We start from the raw sequence: 18,927 nt of genomic DNA on the forward strand, positions 1-18,927 counted from the left end.
ACCACAGAAAGGAACAGCTATTTGGCCCTCGCAGGAAAAAGTTTGGGGACCCCTGACCTTAACATATAGATGTGATGTGGAATTCCGGTTTTGATTGAGTTACAAGATTTGTTAAAAAAAAAGAGGCAATTTAAAGCACCAACTTTGACAGATCATCAGTATAGCAGGTGTTTAAATTAGCTAATCTAACATGGCGGTGGTAGATTAGCTAATAGCAGTAGGAGCTAATCTAACACGGCGGTGGTAGATTAGCTAATAGCAGTAGGAGCTAATCTAACACGGCGGTGGTAGATTAGCTAATAGCAGTAGGAGCTAATCTAACACGGCGGTGGTAGATTAGCTAATAGCAGCGCTAGCTAATCTACCACAGCGATCACTTACTAATAATCACAAAATAAACATGAAGCCTAAAATCATAAAACTAACAGAGTGAATGTTCTGTATTTTGTGTGGGAAATGTTTGAGTATTTTTTGGTGTTGAATCCTGAAACATATAATGGGGTTGTTGTCAGTTGCTATGGCAACGAGTCTGCGTAGCGTAGCCGACACAGAGATCGAGAAAAAATGTGGTTTTGAGTTGTTCTTTACCTATTTTTCTGCCTCATTTTTCGTTTTGCTGTGGTGCTCTACACTAAATTAATAATAGCAGTACAGCAGAGGATGGCATTTAAAAGAATCGTCTTTTTGCCCTCCAGCATTATGCGAAATTTCCGGATGTAAACAATAACATGCAAGGGCTCCATAGACAGTAATCACAACACTACCCCAGTTTTCTAGCATTTTTTTCTTTGTAACTCAACAAAAGAGAGTTTATAAATATGAGCAATACATATTTATAAGTTCTGATAACAGCGTTTGTCTTGATATGAGGTTACTGGAAAGGTCTTTAAATAAAATGGGGACACACAATGTTAGCATTGTTATTTAAATCCGACTATATGACTGGGTTATTTGCCTGGATCATATTGTAAATCTCTGGATATAAACTGGGTTTAAAGTCCCCTGTAATATGATTGAATTAATCCATGTTTATCCCCCCTGATCACTGGTGGAAGTGATGTTTCCTTCGCCACATGTTCAGTTAGCATAATCCTGTTTAATTCTTGAGAATCACACTCCTAATAATGTGTATGTCAGGCATGAAACACAATATAAACTGGTTTACCTAAAGATTTATTCATATTTATTGTAAAATATAGGATAATTACTACCAAAGAATCAATATAATATTTTGGAACAATTATAGTGGTAGCCTCAGCACCAGCAAATGTATTGATTACTAAAGAATTAAACAAAATATACCATAATATGCATTAAAATGCATATTATTTAATGCTGTCACTACTGCAGAAGCTAACAGCTACAGTTTTCCTTATCTTTTGAAGGTTCAGCTAATCAGCAGTAAGAAAACTAAATGCAGCTGCTGGATTGACCGCATTGCGGCTAAGTATTTAAGCTTCCCATGCTGCATTTTTGTTCAAATAGATGAAAAAAAAGTTTAAATATCCAAGTTTTCCTCAAGTAATTTCCACAGAAAAATCCGTGGTTTGAAACAAATTGGTAGAAATGATAGAAGCATCTGTTGTATTAGCTTAATTATAGCTAATCACAATGTGAACAAAGGGTTACTATACTGTAAGAGGTTTATTCATTGTTGAAAGTATTGAGAACTGCAATTGAAAAAAAAGAAGGATCCTTTAGGATTTACAGAGCTTTTATATTTTTATGATTTATACATCCTCAACTCAGGGAACAGATAATCAAATCAACTTTATGTGAGTGCATCTTTGCTTTTTCTCCTCTGCATCAGGCAATGGAAAGGAATAAAAAGAGCAGCTCATGTAGCAAATTAACTTTAAAAGCCTATTTAACTAAAAAAAAAAAAAAAGAAAGAAAAGAAATCTCTGTGACTGTAGATGAGGATGATGAAAGTTGTTCCACGTTCAGAGGCAGCTTTCGCTGAAAGGCAGCAATCAGAGAGAGGAGCAATCAGCAATCAACCCCATTCTTCCAGATTATACAACCAAGAGAGCCTGAAGATTGTTTTGTTGCATCTGCTGCAGCTTTATGACCCCACATCATCACCTACAAGGAAGGAGCTTTGCCTGTGAAAACGTTTCAGACGCATAAACATGCGACGCATGAACACCGTCTCGGATGAAGAGTTGATTACATGGTGTTGTTTGCCAATATGCAGGATCAATACTGATGCATCATGCTGTTTCATGCAGCCTGCAGCTGGTCAGTCTTTACAGTTTGTAAAGATGTTTTTTAGGGTTTAATATCCAGTTATCATTAATTATGCAGAGGGAGGTTACTGATATCAAGCTAAACAAAATTTTTAAAAAGTTGCAATTTCAAAACAGCTCAATTTTTATGTCATCCAGTGGTGAACCGTCCTTTAAATTAGACTAAATTGAAAGTTTTTCCAAGTCTGTATGGAGCATGCCCTTCCCCCACATGCTGCTGCACACTGTTGGTCAGCTGGTAGAATCAAAACATACAATTTCAGCAATTAGGAAACTAAATAAAAATTGAAAAGATTTTAGATTGAATCCTTTAACTTTGATTTCCAACATCACAAATTAACTTTTAAATCAATTCCATGTCATTGATTGTTTTGATTTTTAAGTGACTGACAGACTGAGACTGGGTTAGCAAATACAGACAAAAAACTCCTGTTTGGTTTTTAGAAACAAAAAAGTTCACATACTTCAATTTGAAAAATCGAGCTTAGAAGTCTAAAATGTTCAGATTTTGAAATAGAACCAAAATAAGTTGATCTGGATGCCAAAAAGTGGTGAAATAGATACAAATAACCACTATTAAACTGGAAACCAGTTTGTTTCTTCATAATTTAAGGAAGATAATAAACTTAAGAAACTTAGACTGAGTTTAGTGTCATTGCTACTACTGCAGGCAAGATAAAAATCTAGAATAAATAAAGTAAAATAACACAATTAGTGTTTTGTACTATATAATAAAAATTGTTGAAAAATATCAAAATTTTTAATCTGAAATGTTTAAATTGAAAATCGAAGGTAAGCCTCAATGTCTGTTATTAATAATAATCAAATTTGACTAAAACCCAAATAAATTTTACATTTGATGCATACACAATATCTGCTTGTGATTGGCCGGCAGGTTGTAGAAAACAACACATAGACGAGCATTTCCTGTGGTTCTGCAGTAACTTCTGATGCATTTACCTTTTCTCACTTTGAACATACTACATTATTAAGAGGCGCCGCTTTACAGGGCGGTGAAACGTTTCTGTGGTCTTCCTGTGAAAATCCATCAGGATCACAGGGGGAAAACCCAGCAGCTCTAAAATTTCTACATTTTTACTCGGCATTCATTTTTATCTGACAGCTTCACTTTGCAGCCTCTGTATAGATTAAAACAGGTTGAATATGACTTAAAAAAGTGTGAAATTAATTGCATTTTCGCTCAGAGTAACTGTGCATCAATGCAGCTGACTTGGTTCTGCTAAGATATTAAAGAAAACTCAGGTTACTTGAATATCTTCCTTCATCTCATGAATTCTCGTCTCATGCTGTGTCATTTTCCATTTTTAAAAAAACTGCTTGGATTTGCTGCTAAATTAAGAACAGTAAAATTAACGTTTTGTTATTTGCTGGAAAATAAATCCTCATATACGTTGATAGCGTAACAGTAGATCAACACTACGAAATGACATCTTCACAAAATGGAAACTTCAGGAACTTTAATTCTGTGTTTTTCCACTTCTGTTCAGTTTTTTGGACCTTGATGTTAAAAATAAAAGCAAAATTCACCTTTATTTTTACAAACTAGCACATTGGACTACCAGGCAACAGTCCAACCAGTCCATTTTCTTCTTTGCACCTGCACATTTTCCATCATACTTTTTCCTTCCACTCAACTTTCCATAAACATGTATGGAAATAACGTCCCTTCTTCAATAACTGTCTTCTGGACAACTATTAAGTCAACAGTCTTCCAAATTAACACCTTCACACCTCAACTACCTTCTGAAAAGTAGTTTTGCAATGTATAAGCATTTAAAATATTCATTTTTAACCTACATGCAAAATTTATTTTAAAAAGGAATATCTGAAGTTTCAGTAATATATTTAAAACATATTAAATGTAAAGTATATTTTAGAAAAATAGATCTTTAAATTAAATGCACCAAAATTGTTTTTAAAAATGTATTTAAATTTCGAATATATTAAAAAGTACATCCAATTGGTAACATATTCGAAATGTATTTAAGAGAAATATATCCTACTTAAATATATATTTAAGTTGATTATTTTTCACATGAGTTAGAAATAATTTATATTTTCTTATAAGAAAAATTCAGATGTTATAAGTTTAGCTTGATTTAAAAAAGTGAAAAACACCACTTTGGTGGGGTTTTATTATTTTTTAAGCAGATATAAGTTAACTTTTGAATCTTTAAAATCAAAGTAGCCCCTCTCTGGTGACGGATGCTGAAGATGAGCTGATGAACAGGTGAGAGGTTACCTCCTCGAACAGCTCCAGGCTGTACGTGTTGTCGTCATCCGCGAAGAAAACCACGCCGGAGTCGCGCTTGCCGCGGTGCTGCCGGAGCCACGCGAGAGCCGCGTTCCTCTGCTCGGTGGCGCGTGGCATCCCGGCGCGCTTGAACCTGCGGGGAGTGAACACGTGCAGGTGCGTGTACGGCACGCCGCTCCGGGCCAGGAAGCGCGTCACCAGGTCGGTGCGGGAGGTCGAGTCCTCCACGACGATCCAGTGGATTCGGGGCACCTGGCGGAAGACGTGGGCCAGCCGGGTCAGCTCGGCTTTCTGCACCGGGCGGCTGTACGTCGGGGTGATGGCGTAGATGATGGGCAGCGATGACTGGTTCTGGGCGCCGCCGGCTCCCGGTGAGCCGCCCCGGGGGTTCCGCTGCGCCCTGCCGGTCCGCCCAGCCGCCGGAGCCCGGATCGCCCTTTTACTGTCGATGTCGATCATTATGATGACAATAAGGACCCAGGGCAAGAGGATGAAGAAGCGACTGAAAAACACTGATTTCATGGCGGATCTGAACTTACAGCGCGCTCTTTGTATCACTCCATCACAAACAGAAAGGATCCAGAAACTCCAAGATAAAAAATAAATCAATTCTTTTCCTCCGAAATCCGGATCAAACTATGTAAAGCTTGTAAGCCATCCTCTGCGTCCCGCTTCCCCGGAGTCCTTCCTCCTCCTCCCCCTCTTGCTCCAAGTCCTTCACCGCTCTCTGATGGGACCTCTGCGCCTCCTCGTCGTCCTTCCCTCCTCCAGCTCACTCCCTCAGAAACCCCCCCATCAAATTCCCATGTTCGGCCGCCTCTCAGTGCACGTTTCCCCGCGGAAGAAACCAGACCGCGGCGGAGCTCCGTGCATCGATGAAGCGCCACCGAGGAGCATCACTTGGCGAGGATAGAGCGCAGATCCGAGTCAGAGGATAATAAGCGAGGCAGGAGGGGAGGAGCAGGTGCAGAGGAGAGGAGAGGGAGCCGGGATACTGGAGGGAAGCAGGCGAGGGAGGAGGAGAAGGAGGAAGAGGAGGAGAGAGAGAGCTTCAGTGTCCACTGAGAGTTCACGCAGCTGATAGAGAGAGGAGCTTGTGTTGCTCAGGCGGCACTTGTCAGGGATGAATTATTAAACAAAAACACAGGAATATGATACCTGCGTGTTATAAATAAATCCAAAGGACTCTAAAGGTCATATTTTATTTCTTTCATAAATCTGTTGCATGATTTTTTAGAATGTTTTGGTTTGGTGTTTTTCTTTATTTGTCGTTCTTTGTTGTCATATTCAGTTAATTTCTGTATTGCCATCTGAGTCTTGCCATCATTCCTTTGTGATGAGTTTTCATCGTATTTACTTTTATCTTTACATTTTTTGTGTGCATTGTACCACTCTTTGCTTTGTACAGAGGGTCCAGACCCCCAGCCGCTTAAGACGACGCTGAGGTTTTAAGCTTTACCTAATTGCTAATATTTGCCGCTGATGTATGTAATGTACCAGTTTGACACTATGAAGCTTACCGAAAATCGCCTGTGCTGTAAACAACCGTCCTCCACTGCACCCTGTCAAACTACTGTATGTGGAAGTAAATCACTTCATTATCATGGTAAAAGCAGTTTTTGTTCTGTACTTTAAGTAAAATTTAAATTTAAAGCATTTTTTTTTTTCTGAAATATCGCTAAATATAGCAAAAAAGTGGTTGAGTTGGCAGCAGTGGAGTTACTATTGTTAATTGCAAACGTGCAGACATGACCTGGTGGGCTGGTCTGTCAGACAAACTGCTCTCACAGGAGAGCAGAGGAGGACAGAGGGTGATTTTTACACCTTTGTTAAGGTAGGTAAGATCGGCTTCATTGATCTCCTAAAATTAAGGAAATCAGCTGGCAGAAAAATCGGTGGACCCTTATTTCTAATTTTTGGTGAGCTGTTCTTGGCCAGGCTTCTCTTTAAAAAGAGACTTTTAATCTCAATGAGACAAACCTGGTTAAACAAAGGTTACAACCAAACAGATGTATGGCTGATAGCCGCTTGCCTTGTGTCATTGACTCACGTCATAAAAGTAAAAACCTGTCTGTAATCGTAGCACTAACTTGAACTTTGTTCCCGCAAATTAAAATAAATAATTAAGGGTGTTGTTTGGGAAAAGATTCACAATTTTTACATTTACACAGGTTAATCTTAAACCTGTGATGAGAAGCGAGTTAGAGATCCATTTTCTGGGTGTTTGACACAGATGAAGTTGCGGCGCTTTCTCTCTTAACGGTGTTCTGCACTTCAGGCGAGAAGCTAATCATTGATGGGTAATTATGCACACAACACGGATCAAGGGATCTGTTGGGAGAAAAAGCGAGAAGAAATCACTGAGCTACGCTAATAGAGTTGGTTCACACCAAACTAATTGCAGGAAAACAAGCTCATAATTCCACAGCATGAAAGCACCATTGATTGGGAGGACCAGATAGCAGGCAGGGATTTTCTTTTTTCCAGTGCAAAGTGGGTTTTTAGAAGAGGCCAGCAGCTAAAAACAACATTTTGCAATATGTTTGGCTTAATGACACTTATAGGGTTTTACATTGCCCTCAAGCAAAATAACTTTTGGAAGAATAATCAATCTCATGCTCGGTGATTTGGGTGAAAACCAAATAATGGGCTTATTCAGTGATAAATCACTTTTAGTAGGCTGGCGTGACGATAGCAGGGGGCTTAATGGGCTCCAGTCCAATATTACATTGTCATGCTTTATCAAACTTGATTGCACGTTCTTCCATCTGTTCACACGCGACAATTTGGGGATTAAGAAGATGGATCAGGTGAGATGTTGGTTCAAATGAGGATCATTTTGACTGAAATTGAATCAGCAGCCAGCAATGAAGAGGGACAGCACTTTGAATGGATATGATTGATCGCCTTAAAGATTGAACAGAAAAATTGAAAATTAGCTGCATTTCCATTGACCATGTAGTTGTGTAATTTGACATTTTGAAAATACATTTTCCTAATGGAAACATGCCATTTAAAAAACAAACAAACTTGTTTTCTGATAAAAAGATTTTCTAAAACCATTTTGAAATTGATTTACGTATTTCGAAAAACTTTTTTCGCATTTGATTTCAATTGCATTTCTTATTTAATGAAAAACATCATAATAATAAAATTGTGTTTTTGCGACATTATCGTAATATTGACAGGTTTTCTAGTGTCTTTAATCAGGTCGTGATTATTATCTTACTCTACGAACTAATAAATAGTGGCATCAAGTTTTGGAAGAAAAACAAATAAAATTTTCAAACTTTGCAGCTTTAACTTTTGTATTGATTATTGTGATTATTTGTATAGCTGAAACCAGATATTGATCAGTGATCTGATTTACTTGCACAGCCCTCGTTTATGTCCAATATGTGTATCTCCAATAATAAGTGTTTGAAAGAATCAAAGTAATGCTCCAGGTATGTTTTTGATGGGTGAATAACATTAAAGCATGACGTAAAGCTCAGAAAGTTGATTTAACCTAATGCTGCACCTTTACGAAGAACAAAATCAATGTTTTGAAGTGGCCATTATAGCAAGAAATGCTGAGGGAACCATAAAACAGCAAAACATCCTGATGCAAACCGTGTGCAGAACCCCTGTTTATTCTAAGGTTGTGATTTTTCTTCTAGCATTTCTGTTCATGAACTAAGTGATGAATAAAGAGAAGCGTCTTACAACAATCCAGGAACATTTTGATAATGAGCTGAGGATCTTCCAGTGTAATAAATCACTCTGATAAAGTCTGGAAATTAAACATTTTGACTCTTGACTTGAAAAATCTACAAATCTCGACTCCTCTGGGTATCTTGAGTTTGTTTTCAAATGGAAGAGACCTTTAATCAGTATATCAGAATGACTTACAATGAGTCAGGATTTGCTCCAGAAGTTAATCAAAACCTTTGTAACCCTTCAAACTTTTCTTAGAAATGTGAAAAACAGGAAAAGTTGTGACTATAGCTGCACTATTTGAAGGTATTAGAAGTTGTACTAATCATGCTGATCTTCTGTCTCCAGCATCAAGTTTTGTGGAAATCTTTTTCCATCTGTGCCTCCTGTCGCGCTGTTTTTCTTGTCAGTCAGATGTCAAACTGTCTCCACAGTCACCTTGTTTATGTTAGCAACGCAGTTCCATGCAGAGGCAATTAGTAATCTTGACTGTCAAATGAGCTTCGTTACGAAATTATATGTTTAAAAATAGACAAACGTCTTAATAAAGCAGCAGTGAATAATAATAACACAAAACATCTTATAACTGTGCAGATTTAAGCTGAAAAACTTCATTTCAGCATTAATATTTCAACAAACCTTGAAGCTTTGCACATATTTTTGCATTCTGACTATTAAAACTGACATATAGGGGAATTATTTTATGCTAATATCTCTGTGCTCTGGAGGCATCATTAAGGTTCAGTGGTCAGACATTAAAGTGTGAAATTAGACCTGAGCTAATGAAGAGCAGCAGGTAAATTCACTCTGAGACTGCATGACCTCCACCAAAGCTGAATGAAAAATGACTCCCTGGTTCAGATTTACTTCCATCATTATTCCTGACCACATAATTGCACAGTGGAAGAAAAATTATAATTTTTTTGTTTTAAAGAATCAGAAAAGTCTAAAGTGCAAAGCTTTTAAGAACATTCATGTATTTCTGAGTGGTTTCTTTTCACTTTGCATTTCTGCACCAGAAATCAGCGTCATGCTGCGTTGATGCAGCAATTCATGCAAAAGGAACCCCAACCAAATTCACTGTATGCATGCACTGTAAAGCACGTTTTCTCAGCAGGGTAAATTTTTAGATGCATTTATAAAAATCTAAATGATCAGAAATAAATGCTTAAAATATGTCACACTGTGTGTAGCAGGGTAATTATAGTTTTGGGGATTTTCATTATAGTTCTGTTTTATTTAGTTTGCTAGTTTTAATTAGTGTGTTTGCTAGTTTCTATCAGTTATTATTAGTTAAGTATTGTTTAGTCTTTGTTTGTTTTTATTAGTAAAAGCAGTAGCTTTATTTTTTTTAATACTTTGGTTAATTTTTAGGTGCAGAATTCAAAACAGTAAAAGTATTGTGCTTATGTATACAAGACTGACTTTAGACAAGGACCCGACAAGAGACAAAGACAACAGGTTGACTTAAATACGCAGGGAGGGTAATCAGGGAATGAGACACACCTGGGAAGCAATCAACAGGTAAGACAGGACAGGGACAGGGCTAAACACAGAAAACCTAAAAAAATAACTACACAGAAAATACAGAACACAACAATTGAAGATCAAAATGTATTCAATTATTGTTGAACAACCATTTTACAGATTAGCATAAGCCGGAGGCGTGGATTTCCAGCGAACACTCTTTACAAGGTAAGACTATTGTTCATATACTTTACAAGTAAGTATGATTATAGATACCAAATATCGCATTATGGAGAAGGTGAATCTAACCGTTGGTAACCATGGAGACAGTGCTGCGCCGTCATGTAGCCTAGCATGTATTTTTTTAAAAAAGAAGCTGGTTATCATTTCGTGTTTTGTGCGTTTTTAAGGCTCGGCGTAAGGGGGGAACGCTGCTTATGACAGTGATATAAATAATGTGGTGTGAATTCAGTCAAAGTCGGTAATTTGGGTGGGTTTTTAAGCTAGCTATCCAACTTTTGTGAATACCGCCGTCTATGAGCTCCAATCAGGTGTGTTAAATTCACTGACAAATTAGCTCGACTGGAACAAGTAGAGGCCATGAATGAACTGGAAAAAACAACTTTGGAAAACATTTTCAGTTGCTCTGTTCAATGCTACTGTCCCTCACCTCCTATCTGTGTCATGGCGCCTCTTATGATTAAGTGAGTAGTTGCAAAGGGTCAATCGTTCCAGTTTGTTATAGTTTGTTCTCATAATAACCGTTTTTATTTATTTCTGCTTACAAAAAAATGTTTTCTCAATTTCAGTTTTCATTATTTCATTAACTTTAGTTAACGATAATAACCTTAGTGTGTAGTGAAACTGTCATTTTTAAATTGAATTACAGAAAGAAAAGGTCTTTTCAGCAATATTAAAAAGTATCTAGGTGCGCTTTTGCTAATAACTGGACTAGCTCCTGTTAAGCTCAACGCAGATCAGACTGGAGCAGAATGTGTCAGAGCAAAGAGAGAATAACTGAGACTGAAAGAATAATATGTTCACAATGCCCCGAAGGATGCAGATGCGCCGTACCATCCTCACCGCTGCCCTCCTTCAAACACTGCTGAGACGGATGATTGAAGATGGAAACAACAAAGGAGGAAGTGAAAGCACAGCCAGCAGGAGAACTGAGAGAGTAAAACACAGGGAATGACTGAATGAAAGCAACCACGGCAGTAAGAACAAATGAATGAAAAAGAAGGGTGCATGAGGAGGAAGTGGAGCAGAGGGGGATTGGTAAAGATGGATGTTAGCAGCTGAGAATCATCCCGCAGACCTCCAAGTCGGAGCAGCTTCAGAAATGCCACGACCGACAAACTGGTGCACACCGGCTTCCCCACGCACATAAATCACAGCCGAAAATGCAATTATATGATAATTCACAGCACAATTCAATTCAGAGGCGCTATTCAGATCCACTCAGAAATGGCAACGCCATCACAACACATTTGTCAACACCATTAGCATAGAAATAAGATTCAGTCCAGCTCCTGCAGGCTGCCGAGTTACGATCCACTCTGAGAAGGAATGAGCTGCAGTCCAGAGGCGACGCTTGACATTTGATGGCATCAGCTTTCAAGAAAGTCAAGAGTTTAATACTGTTAGATGTTAGACTGATCAGTCCTCTGACTCCTGACATTCTTTTAAATACGGATCTTAGTGATGGATCTTCCTCAGAATGCATTTGACTGAATTTATGGCTCATAATGCCGACAAAGAAATGCTTTTGACATTTGGATGTCAATCACACAAACATCCTGACATTTAAAGTCTTCGTATTTAATGAGGCGTTGCAAAAAGTACAGACCCTGTGTTGTATCTGTTATATAACAGAACCAAAATGTACAAATTCAGATTTTTTTTTTTACTACTTTGCAGGAAGAGCTGAATGGCAGAGTGCTGAAGTTTTCAAATTGTATTAGATTAGAGTGGAAAAGTAATAAGAAGACTAGGACTTTCTGCCAATTCCAGGAACGGAGAGCAGAAAAGGATTTCACAGCAACAGCGTTCACAATGCAGCACTCACAGCTCATCTGCCGTGACATTTTAAACCGATTCATTTTGAGTGTTTTTGTCAAACTGCTGCTCAGAAATTTATACAACTGGAACGTTTCTATAAAAAATGTTTGGTCACAGATGGTTTGAATACATTGATATGAAAAAGAATTTGCTCCTCACAGATTTATATCGCAAAATCAAGAAAGACCTTAAAAGATCTCTGGAAGAAACACAATGTGGCTCTTAAAGAAATTTAAGAATATAAATATAAAACAACACCTGGGAAACATGTTGTTTTTAGGGTTAGTTAAGTTTTCTGGGAGTGACCAGCCAACCAGCAAAGACTAAAACCACTCATGGTAAATTACTGTAGCATAACGAAAGAAAGTAAAGTTAGAATACCGACCAAAAATAAATTATTCTAGTTGTTATTAATTGAAGGAAACTCTAAACATGTTAGTTTTTATTCTTGATTTAAAGGAACTCATTTTTGCAGATTTTTGGTGCATAGAAGCTGAATTCTGCTTCTCCATGTTTGGTTCTGGGGATGCAGAGCAGACCGTTGAGTGATTTATAAACTAACAGCAGTATTTTAAAGTCTATTCTCTGAGCTACAGGGAGCCGATGTAAGGACTTTCAAACTGGGTGATGTGCTCCATCTTCCTGGTTTTAGTCAGAACACCAGCAGCAGCGTTCTGGATCAGCTGCAGCTGGATGATTGATTTAGACAGATCTGTAAAGACGCTGTTGCATTGTATGAGTTTCCCTTGATCTTGCGGCGACATTTGTCCTTTAATCCTTGTAATGTTCTGCAGGTGATAAAAGACTGACTTTGTAATCGTCTTTGTGTCTCTGAAGGTTCAGGTCTGAGTCCATCTCTACACTCAGATTTCACTGCTGATCTCTAGTTTCTTACTGTAATAGCTGAAGCTGTTCGTTAATTTTAAATTGTTTGTATCTAATAGTAACTTTAGTTTTGTTTCTATTCAGTAGAAGAAAGTTTTGGCGAATCACTCGGTGCTTAAATGGTGACATTGTAACTTAGCGCTGTCTCATCTGCATAATTATGGGGAAAGGGATGTTTTTTAACTCATTTACATACAAAGCAGTTTCTAATGGTTTTTGATTTTTTTTTCTACTGAAATAACATTTCCATAAAAAATACAAACTGCTTAATTCTCCCCCAGCTTAGCAAACATACAGAATTTGCATAGAATAAAGTAATTATTCTCCATGTATGAGTTCATTTTCATTCCTGCTCTCACATTTTAATAGAGGAGCTCAGTCTCTTTGGATTGCTTGATACGCAAGTCTTTTAATATTTTTTTTTCTTTCAATTTTCAAGCTTTTCGACAAAGCCCAGTCATCCACAGAAGGACACTCAAAGCGTGAGATTGTTTCAGACCCATAGCCAGCAGAAAGTCGGCTCTGGAGAAATTGGCTTTTGAAGAAGGCAGCTGGGAGTTCTTGTTTGCTTTCTTTTCTGCTTCCTCAGAATCTGCAATTTAATTCAGTTCAACTCATGTAAGCACAAAAGTACAGCTGTTGATGGTTTTGTGATTAAACTCATCATGTTAAAAGGAAACTCGGTAAAAATTAAAAGTAAAACCAGTTAAACAGCCCTCCAACAGCCAGCTCAATATTTCCATCTGTATAAACTCCCTTTAGCTCATAACTGACTGCAATTTATCTGACATAACGTAAACAAAAACCTTCACAAATCGAAGATTAGGGACCAAATTACGTTCAAACTGTACCACTCCTTCTTGTCAGAATGTGTTGCTCCTGTTTTACATCAGATTATGGATGTTTAATATGTTTCATGGCGTATTTTAACGATTATTTTACAAATGCAGTTTGGAAAAAGTGAAACCCAAATAAGAAGTGCTAAATAAATAAAGTAATGACAGCAAAATAGTTTTTGTAACTTGCAAGAAGACAACAAATTCACAGCAAATTCAGAGCTTTCAACATAATCCTGGTGAGAAGTTTGGACTGCTGAATAATTTGGCAGATTTTCATGCACTGCAAAACATTTGAAGTTGGTTTAACTTGAAAATGCAATTCAAGTCAACAAAAAATTGTTTGGGTTTTAAAATCAGAAATTGATTTAATAAGAAAAAAATAGTCTAAAATGTTTTTTTTAGGTTAATTAATCTTGAACTGTGAGTTTTAAATTAATGCTGCTATTTTAGTCAAATATTTCACAATTTGCTATTAAAACTGCTGTAAGTTTATTTTTCACAAACTCACACATTTTGTTTCAAGATCTAAAACTCGCTACATTAATTTGACTTAAAGAGTAGAAGATAGATGCAACTAAATGTGGCTCAGATGTTTTACAGTGTGTCTGTCGGACTCTGAGGAGACATCTTGGTGCTTCATCACTTTGTTCCACTTTCATTTCAACACTTTGATTTGCTCCACTGGAGTCTGGTGTGTCAAAACGAGGACACAGAAAGCAAACTAATTATAGGTCCCCCCTCTGGTGGGACTTGTGCATTTTGCTGGGATGCAGATGAGCTGTTCCTATGTCTGGAGTCCAGGCAGGACGGGATCTGAGGAGGCTTTTATCCGTAACATTTAAACCTCTCCACATGTCGGCAAGCTTCAGGGTAATTTATTTGTGAAGTAGAAGGAACATGATGCATGGTTTTTAGAGTGAAATAATACGAAATGTCTCCTTTTGCGTTTTTGGGGTAGGTCTCTACCATAGATTAAGAGCAAGACTTTGACTAGGACAGTGTTTCCCAACCCTGGTCCTCAAGGCACACTGTCCTACATGGTTTAGAGGTTCCCCTGCTTTAATGTGCCTGATTCAGCTGATTGCAGTTCAGCAAATGCCTGTTAATCAGTCATCGATTGAAATCAGCTGGACTGAAAGGAAATACCTAAAACATGCAGGGCAGTGTGCCTTGAGGACCAGGGTTGGGAAACACTGGACTAACACATGAATATAGTTTGATCTACAGCATTGCATTTAACAAACACCTCTAACCTGAAATGAAAACATTGTTCTTTTATTCTATGAACTACTGACATGTCTGTGAAATTCCTAGCAAAAATGTAGTATTTATGTGCAGAAAATGAGAAATGGTCAAAATAACGAACAAGATAATGCAAATAAAACAAGTTTGTATTCTTTTAGAAACAACAATACTAATGTTTTAACTCAAGAAGAGTTCAGAAATCAATATTTGATGAAATAACCATGAGCCCGTTGTTTTTTTTAGTTAAAAAATGTTTAAAGACGACAGGAAATTTCAAAATACCACTTGATAATTATGTGTTATTGAATTGAATTATGTGTTATTAAAAAGACTTAAATAAATAAGCAATGCTAAGCCTGGTGGGGGCACAAGGAAAGCCTGGTGGCCCGCCAGGCTTATAATACACTGGGGGGAAACCCTGCATTTTATTTCTGTTCCTAGTTTTTCTTTTCTGTTCTTTAGCAGAAAACAACATGGATATGTTGCTTTTTGTGGCATGTTGAAATGTATGGAAAATAGAACATGATTTCCAACTTAATGACAAAAAATAGATATGAAACAATATCACTGATATTTTTAGTGTCATTCTGTCATGAAAACTCAATTTACAACTGGAAAATACAGCTTAAATCAGCATTTGTTGTTAAATTTATGTAGATTATACCTTTATTAAAGAAAGGAAAGGACAAGCAAACAGTAAGGGGTAAAATCTACATTTACTCCAAACATTCCTAAAAAGTTTCCCTTCTTTTTCTTCTGACTGGACTAGATAAAACTATAAAGATATTTTTGGCTGTCTGCTGTTTACCCATCTCTCTCTGCGTTTTATCTTCTTTTTCCTTTTGTTGATTTTTAGGCTCATCTTCTCCCCCTCTGCGTTCCATCTCATTCCCCTTCCTCCTTCCTTTGATATTAATCTTGTTTATTTGCTCTCTTTCAGGGAGAGCTGACGCAACCTAAGCTGATTTATTTAACTGGAAAAAAAAGAAGTTATGGAGGCAATACGGTTCAGAGGTGTGAAAAACACACACACACACAGAGCAGTTGGGTGATTTTAATCTAGGAGCAGCTGTGGGGACATGGATACTGGGTCTGCCAGGTCCCCCAAAGTGGGAATATGTGTGCATGTAAAGGTATGGCATGATATCTGTTGGCTCTCAGCCTGACTTTATCTTTGCAGAAAACCCAACACTCGGCCTGGACGCACATACTCCACATCGCGCAGCCTCTGCAGTGACATTGATGTCTGTAACTGTGCCAGGACAGGAGAGCTTCTTGAGCGCCCAGCAGCCAAACAAACTGCAGCTTAACTAACCTTGAACTGCTGACAACATGAAGCGCCATTAGCATAATAAACAAACCCTTCGGAAACACAGCGGCGGGGTGCGTCCAGCCTGCTCTGGCTTCACAAAATGTCAATATGTGTTTTGGTTTCAAACACAAATTTTTAAATGAGCTAAATGACTGTGAGTCATACAGTTGATGACTTTGGCCATCTCTATAGAAACATGAAGCATGTGTGTTAGCACAACGCCAGGACGGAAAGGCAACAGCAGTGACCTTAGAGAAGCAGCTGTTGGAGAACATTCAGGGATTGTTCACCCACAGGCCTGATAACACATTTTTCTGGACGATAAATTGTCCTAGAACTTATTGTGATAAATGATAATATTATCTTGAGAGCATTTTCAAGTAATATGATAATGCAAGAAAATATCTTCAGTGATCAATAAACTTTAAATTCTGATGAACAATTAAACACTGGAACCGGAGGACATTTGAAATATCCAAAATAAATAAAGAAAACAACAGAAACGACAAATAAAATTAACTGTAAAGTCTCTGTAAAGAAAATCATCTCAAGAAAAGGGACACTCGAGACCAAAGAACCAGACTGAAGATCACTTTTGGTCAAAAGAGAAAACAGAGAAATGATGAATGAAGCAAATGAAAATTATCGAGTTTCTTGTAATTTATTATGTGATTAAGTGATTTATTGTTTATTGTCTCAGGTGTCTGCGACAGACTGGCGACCTGTCCAGGATGTACCCTGCCTCTCGCCCGGAACGTTAGCTGGAGATAGGCACCAGCACCCCTCCCGACCCCACTGAGGGACAAGGGTGTTCAGAAAATCGATGGATGGATGGATGGATGTCTCGGGTGTATTCACCCAATTACTAGAAACCAAGATAAGCAGAGCCAGAAAACTATGCTGAAAATCTTGCCAAGTATTTTTGGTTTATATTTTTTGTACACTTGAAATAATACAAAATTAACTTTGAAGTAACTTTCCAGGAAGATGTAAGGGCTTGTTTTAAGTAAATAATTCCTTAGTATTTTTTAAAAAGAAAGTACTAGTTTCACTTTAACTAATGATAAAACATTTTCCTCTTGTAAGTGAAATAATCTGCCAGTAATTAAGGAACTACTGACTTAAATCAAGCTCCTATATGTTGCTGAAAAGTTATTTGTAAGCTAGTTTTGTCTTAATTCAAGTGTACAAAGATATTTGCTCTAGAAACTACAGTAGACAGAAATACTTTTGTCTTTTTGCAGAGTCTTACTTTGAACCTCTTGGCCAGCAGAGGGAGCCCAAGAGCCGTCAGGGCAATAATTTGAAGCTAGAATGAGGCGACACTTTCTGGATCTGCTGCATCTGTAAAATAATGAAACTTTTTCAAAAGAAATTTGCAAATTAAAAATATCCAATAAATGTCCTCGTTGTAAGGTATGTTAATAGTTTAATTAAATGATGCTAGTTTATCATTTCTGCTGCTGGTCTCAGATTTTACAAGTGCTACAATTGCAAAAAAATATAATAGCTTATTTTCTCTACATGTTTTTTAATTACAGTAGAACATGCAGTTTGACATGCCGTACCTGATAACTAAGTGCATTTATGCAACAACTGATGGGTAGCGTGATCTTTGCTGGATGAAGAGAAACAAAAATATTTTTCACAGGAGTTGGTGTAAACTCACAGATGTTAATTAAAAGATTAAGTAGAGTTGCTCTGGTTTGTTTTCAAAAGGAGCTGCTTTCCTCCCCCAGGAGGAGGTTGATTTATGAAGCTTTATGAGAGTCTACAGTTTACCATTTTTACAGTTTTTAGTGTTGCTGGCTGCAAACACCATTCAAGTTCTTCTATGCCCTGCAAACACACAAAATATTACCAAGTCTTTTTGGTCTAGTTTCTGCTGTAAATATCTTAGCACACTTCGAATAAGAGGAAAACTAATGTACAAGTACATTTTCAGCAAGATATCAGAGCTTGTTTTACGTTAATAATTCCTTAATATTGATGAAAAAGTATTAGTTGTAAGTGAAGTAACTTGCTAGTGTAAAAGTAAAAGTCCTGAAAAGTTACTTGTTAGTTTAATAATATATTTGCACTAGAAATTAGAAAAAGAAATACTTGGTAATATTTTGTGTCTTTGCGGTGTGAACACTGTATCTGAAATCCACATGGCCGGTATGTAAATAAAGTAAAATACAACATGATAAATGTTGTTATATTCTCAGCCAGACATAAAATAACTAACAAAATATTGGGATATTTAAAGTGAGATTTCTTGATTCTTTAGACTCAACCTGGAATAATAAACACCAAAGAAAGCATTTCATTATGCAAAGAAAAAGGAAATGATTAAAGGGAAACAACGGCCTTGTCAAATATTTCAACCTCATCAAAACTTAAAAGGAAAGAAGCATGATGGGAAAAGGCTAAGTTGTGATTTGTGACCTTTGAGGTTCAGGAAAGCTCTTTTTTTGCTTCTCTCACCAGATACTGTGCCAGGTAATTATGTTCTAAGTTGCTTTATTACTGCCAGCTCAGCTGCAGCAGTATAAGAGCTTTTCAAACCCACGCACACACACACATGCACACGCACACACATGCACACACACAGAGCCAAGCAGGCAACCCCTTGAAACACTCCGTGTTTATCCACTGCAGTGAAGTTACTAAAGATAAAACCAACTAGCTCTAGAATAATGCAGCAAAACACATTCCAGAAATGTTTTACTTCAAATCTGTTTTTGTTATTAGGATGTCCAAGAAATTTATCATAAACCTTCAGTGGAAATAAATTGCTGCAGTGACTGTTCTGAAATGTTGTTTTGTACCCCTGGACTGCTGCTTCTGCGTAAATTTCCTTCCTGGACGAAGGTCACTGACCAGATTGAGAATTTAAAAAACTCAGTAAGATAT

At 37.4% G+C, this 18,927-nt stretch overlaps 1 protein-coding gene and 1 long non-coding RNA gene across 2 annotated transcripts in view; one reads left to right on the forward strand and one right to left on the reverse strand.

Moving 5' to 3' along the window:
- b3gat2 (beta-1,3-glucuronyltransferase 2 (glucuronosyltransferase S)) overlaps positions 1 to 5,554 on the reverse strand; it is a 25,837-nt gene extending 20,283 nt beyond the window's left edge. Inside the window, exon 1 of the mRNA XM_015036485.1 lies at positions 4,513 to 5,554. Coding sequence (XP_014891971.1) covers positions 4,513 to 5,046 — 534 coding nt within the window. The 5' untranslated portion in view covers positions 5,047 to 5,554. The remainder of the gene's footprint in view (positions 1 to 4,512) is intronic.
- A 4,115-nt stretch (positions 5,555 to 9,669) lies between these two features.
- Positions 9,670 to 16,128, forward strand: LOC106950071 (uncharacterized). The gene is made up of 3 exons (XR_001425522.1): positions 9,670 to 9,915; positions 15,658 to 15,731; positions 15,898 to 16,128. It is a non-coding gene; the product is annotated as an uncharacterized LOC106950071 (long non-coding RNA).
- The last annotated feature ends 2,799 nt before the right edge of the window (positions 16,129 to 18,927 follow it).

Source organism: Poecilia latipinna, unplaced genomic scaffold (assembly GCF_001443285.1).
Source record: "Poecilia latipinna isolate Pla-1442-1.1 unplaced genomic scaffold, P_latipinna-1.0 Scaffold23, whole genome shotgun sequence".
NCBI classification, from domain to species: Eukaryota; Metazoa; Chordata; class Actinopteri; order Cyprinodontiformes; family Poeciliidae; genus Poecilia; species Poecilia latipinna.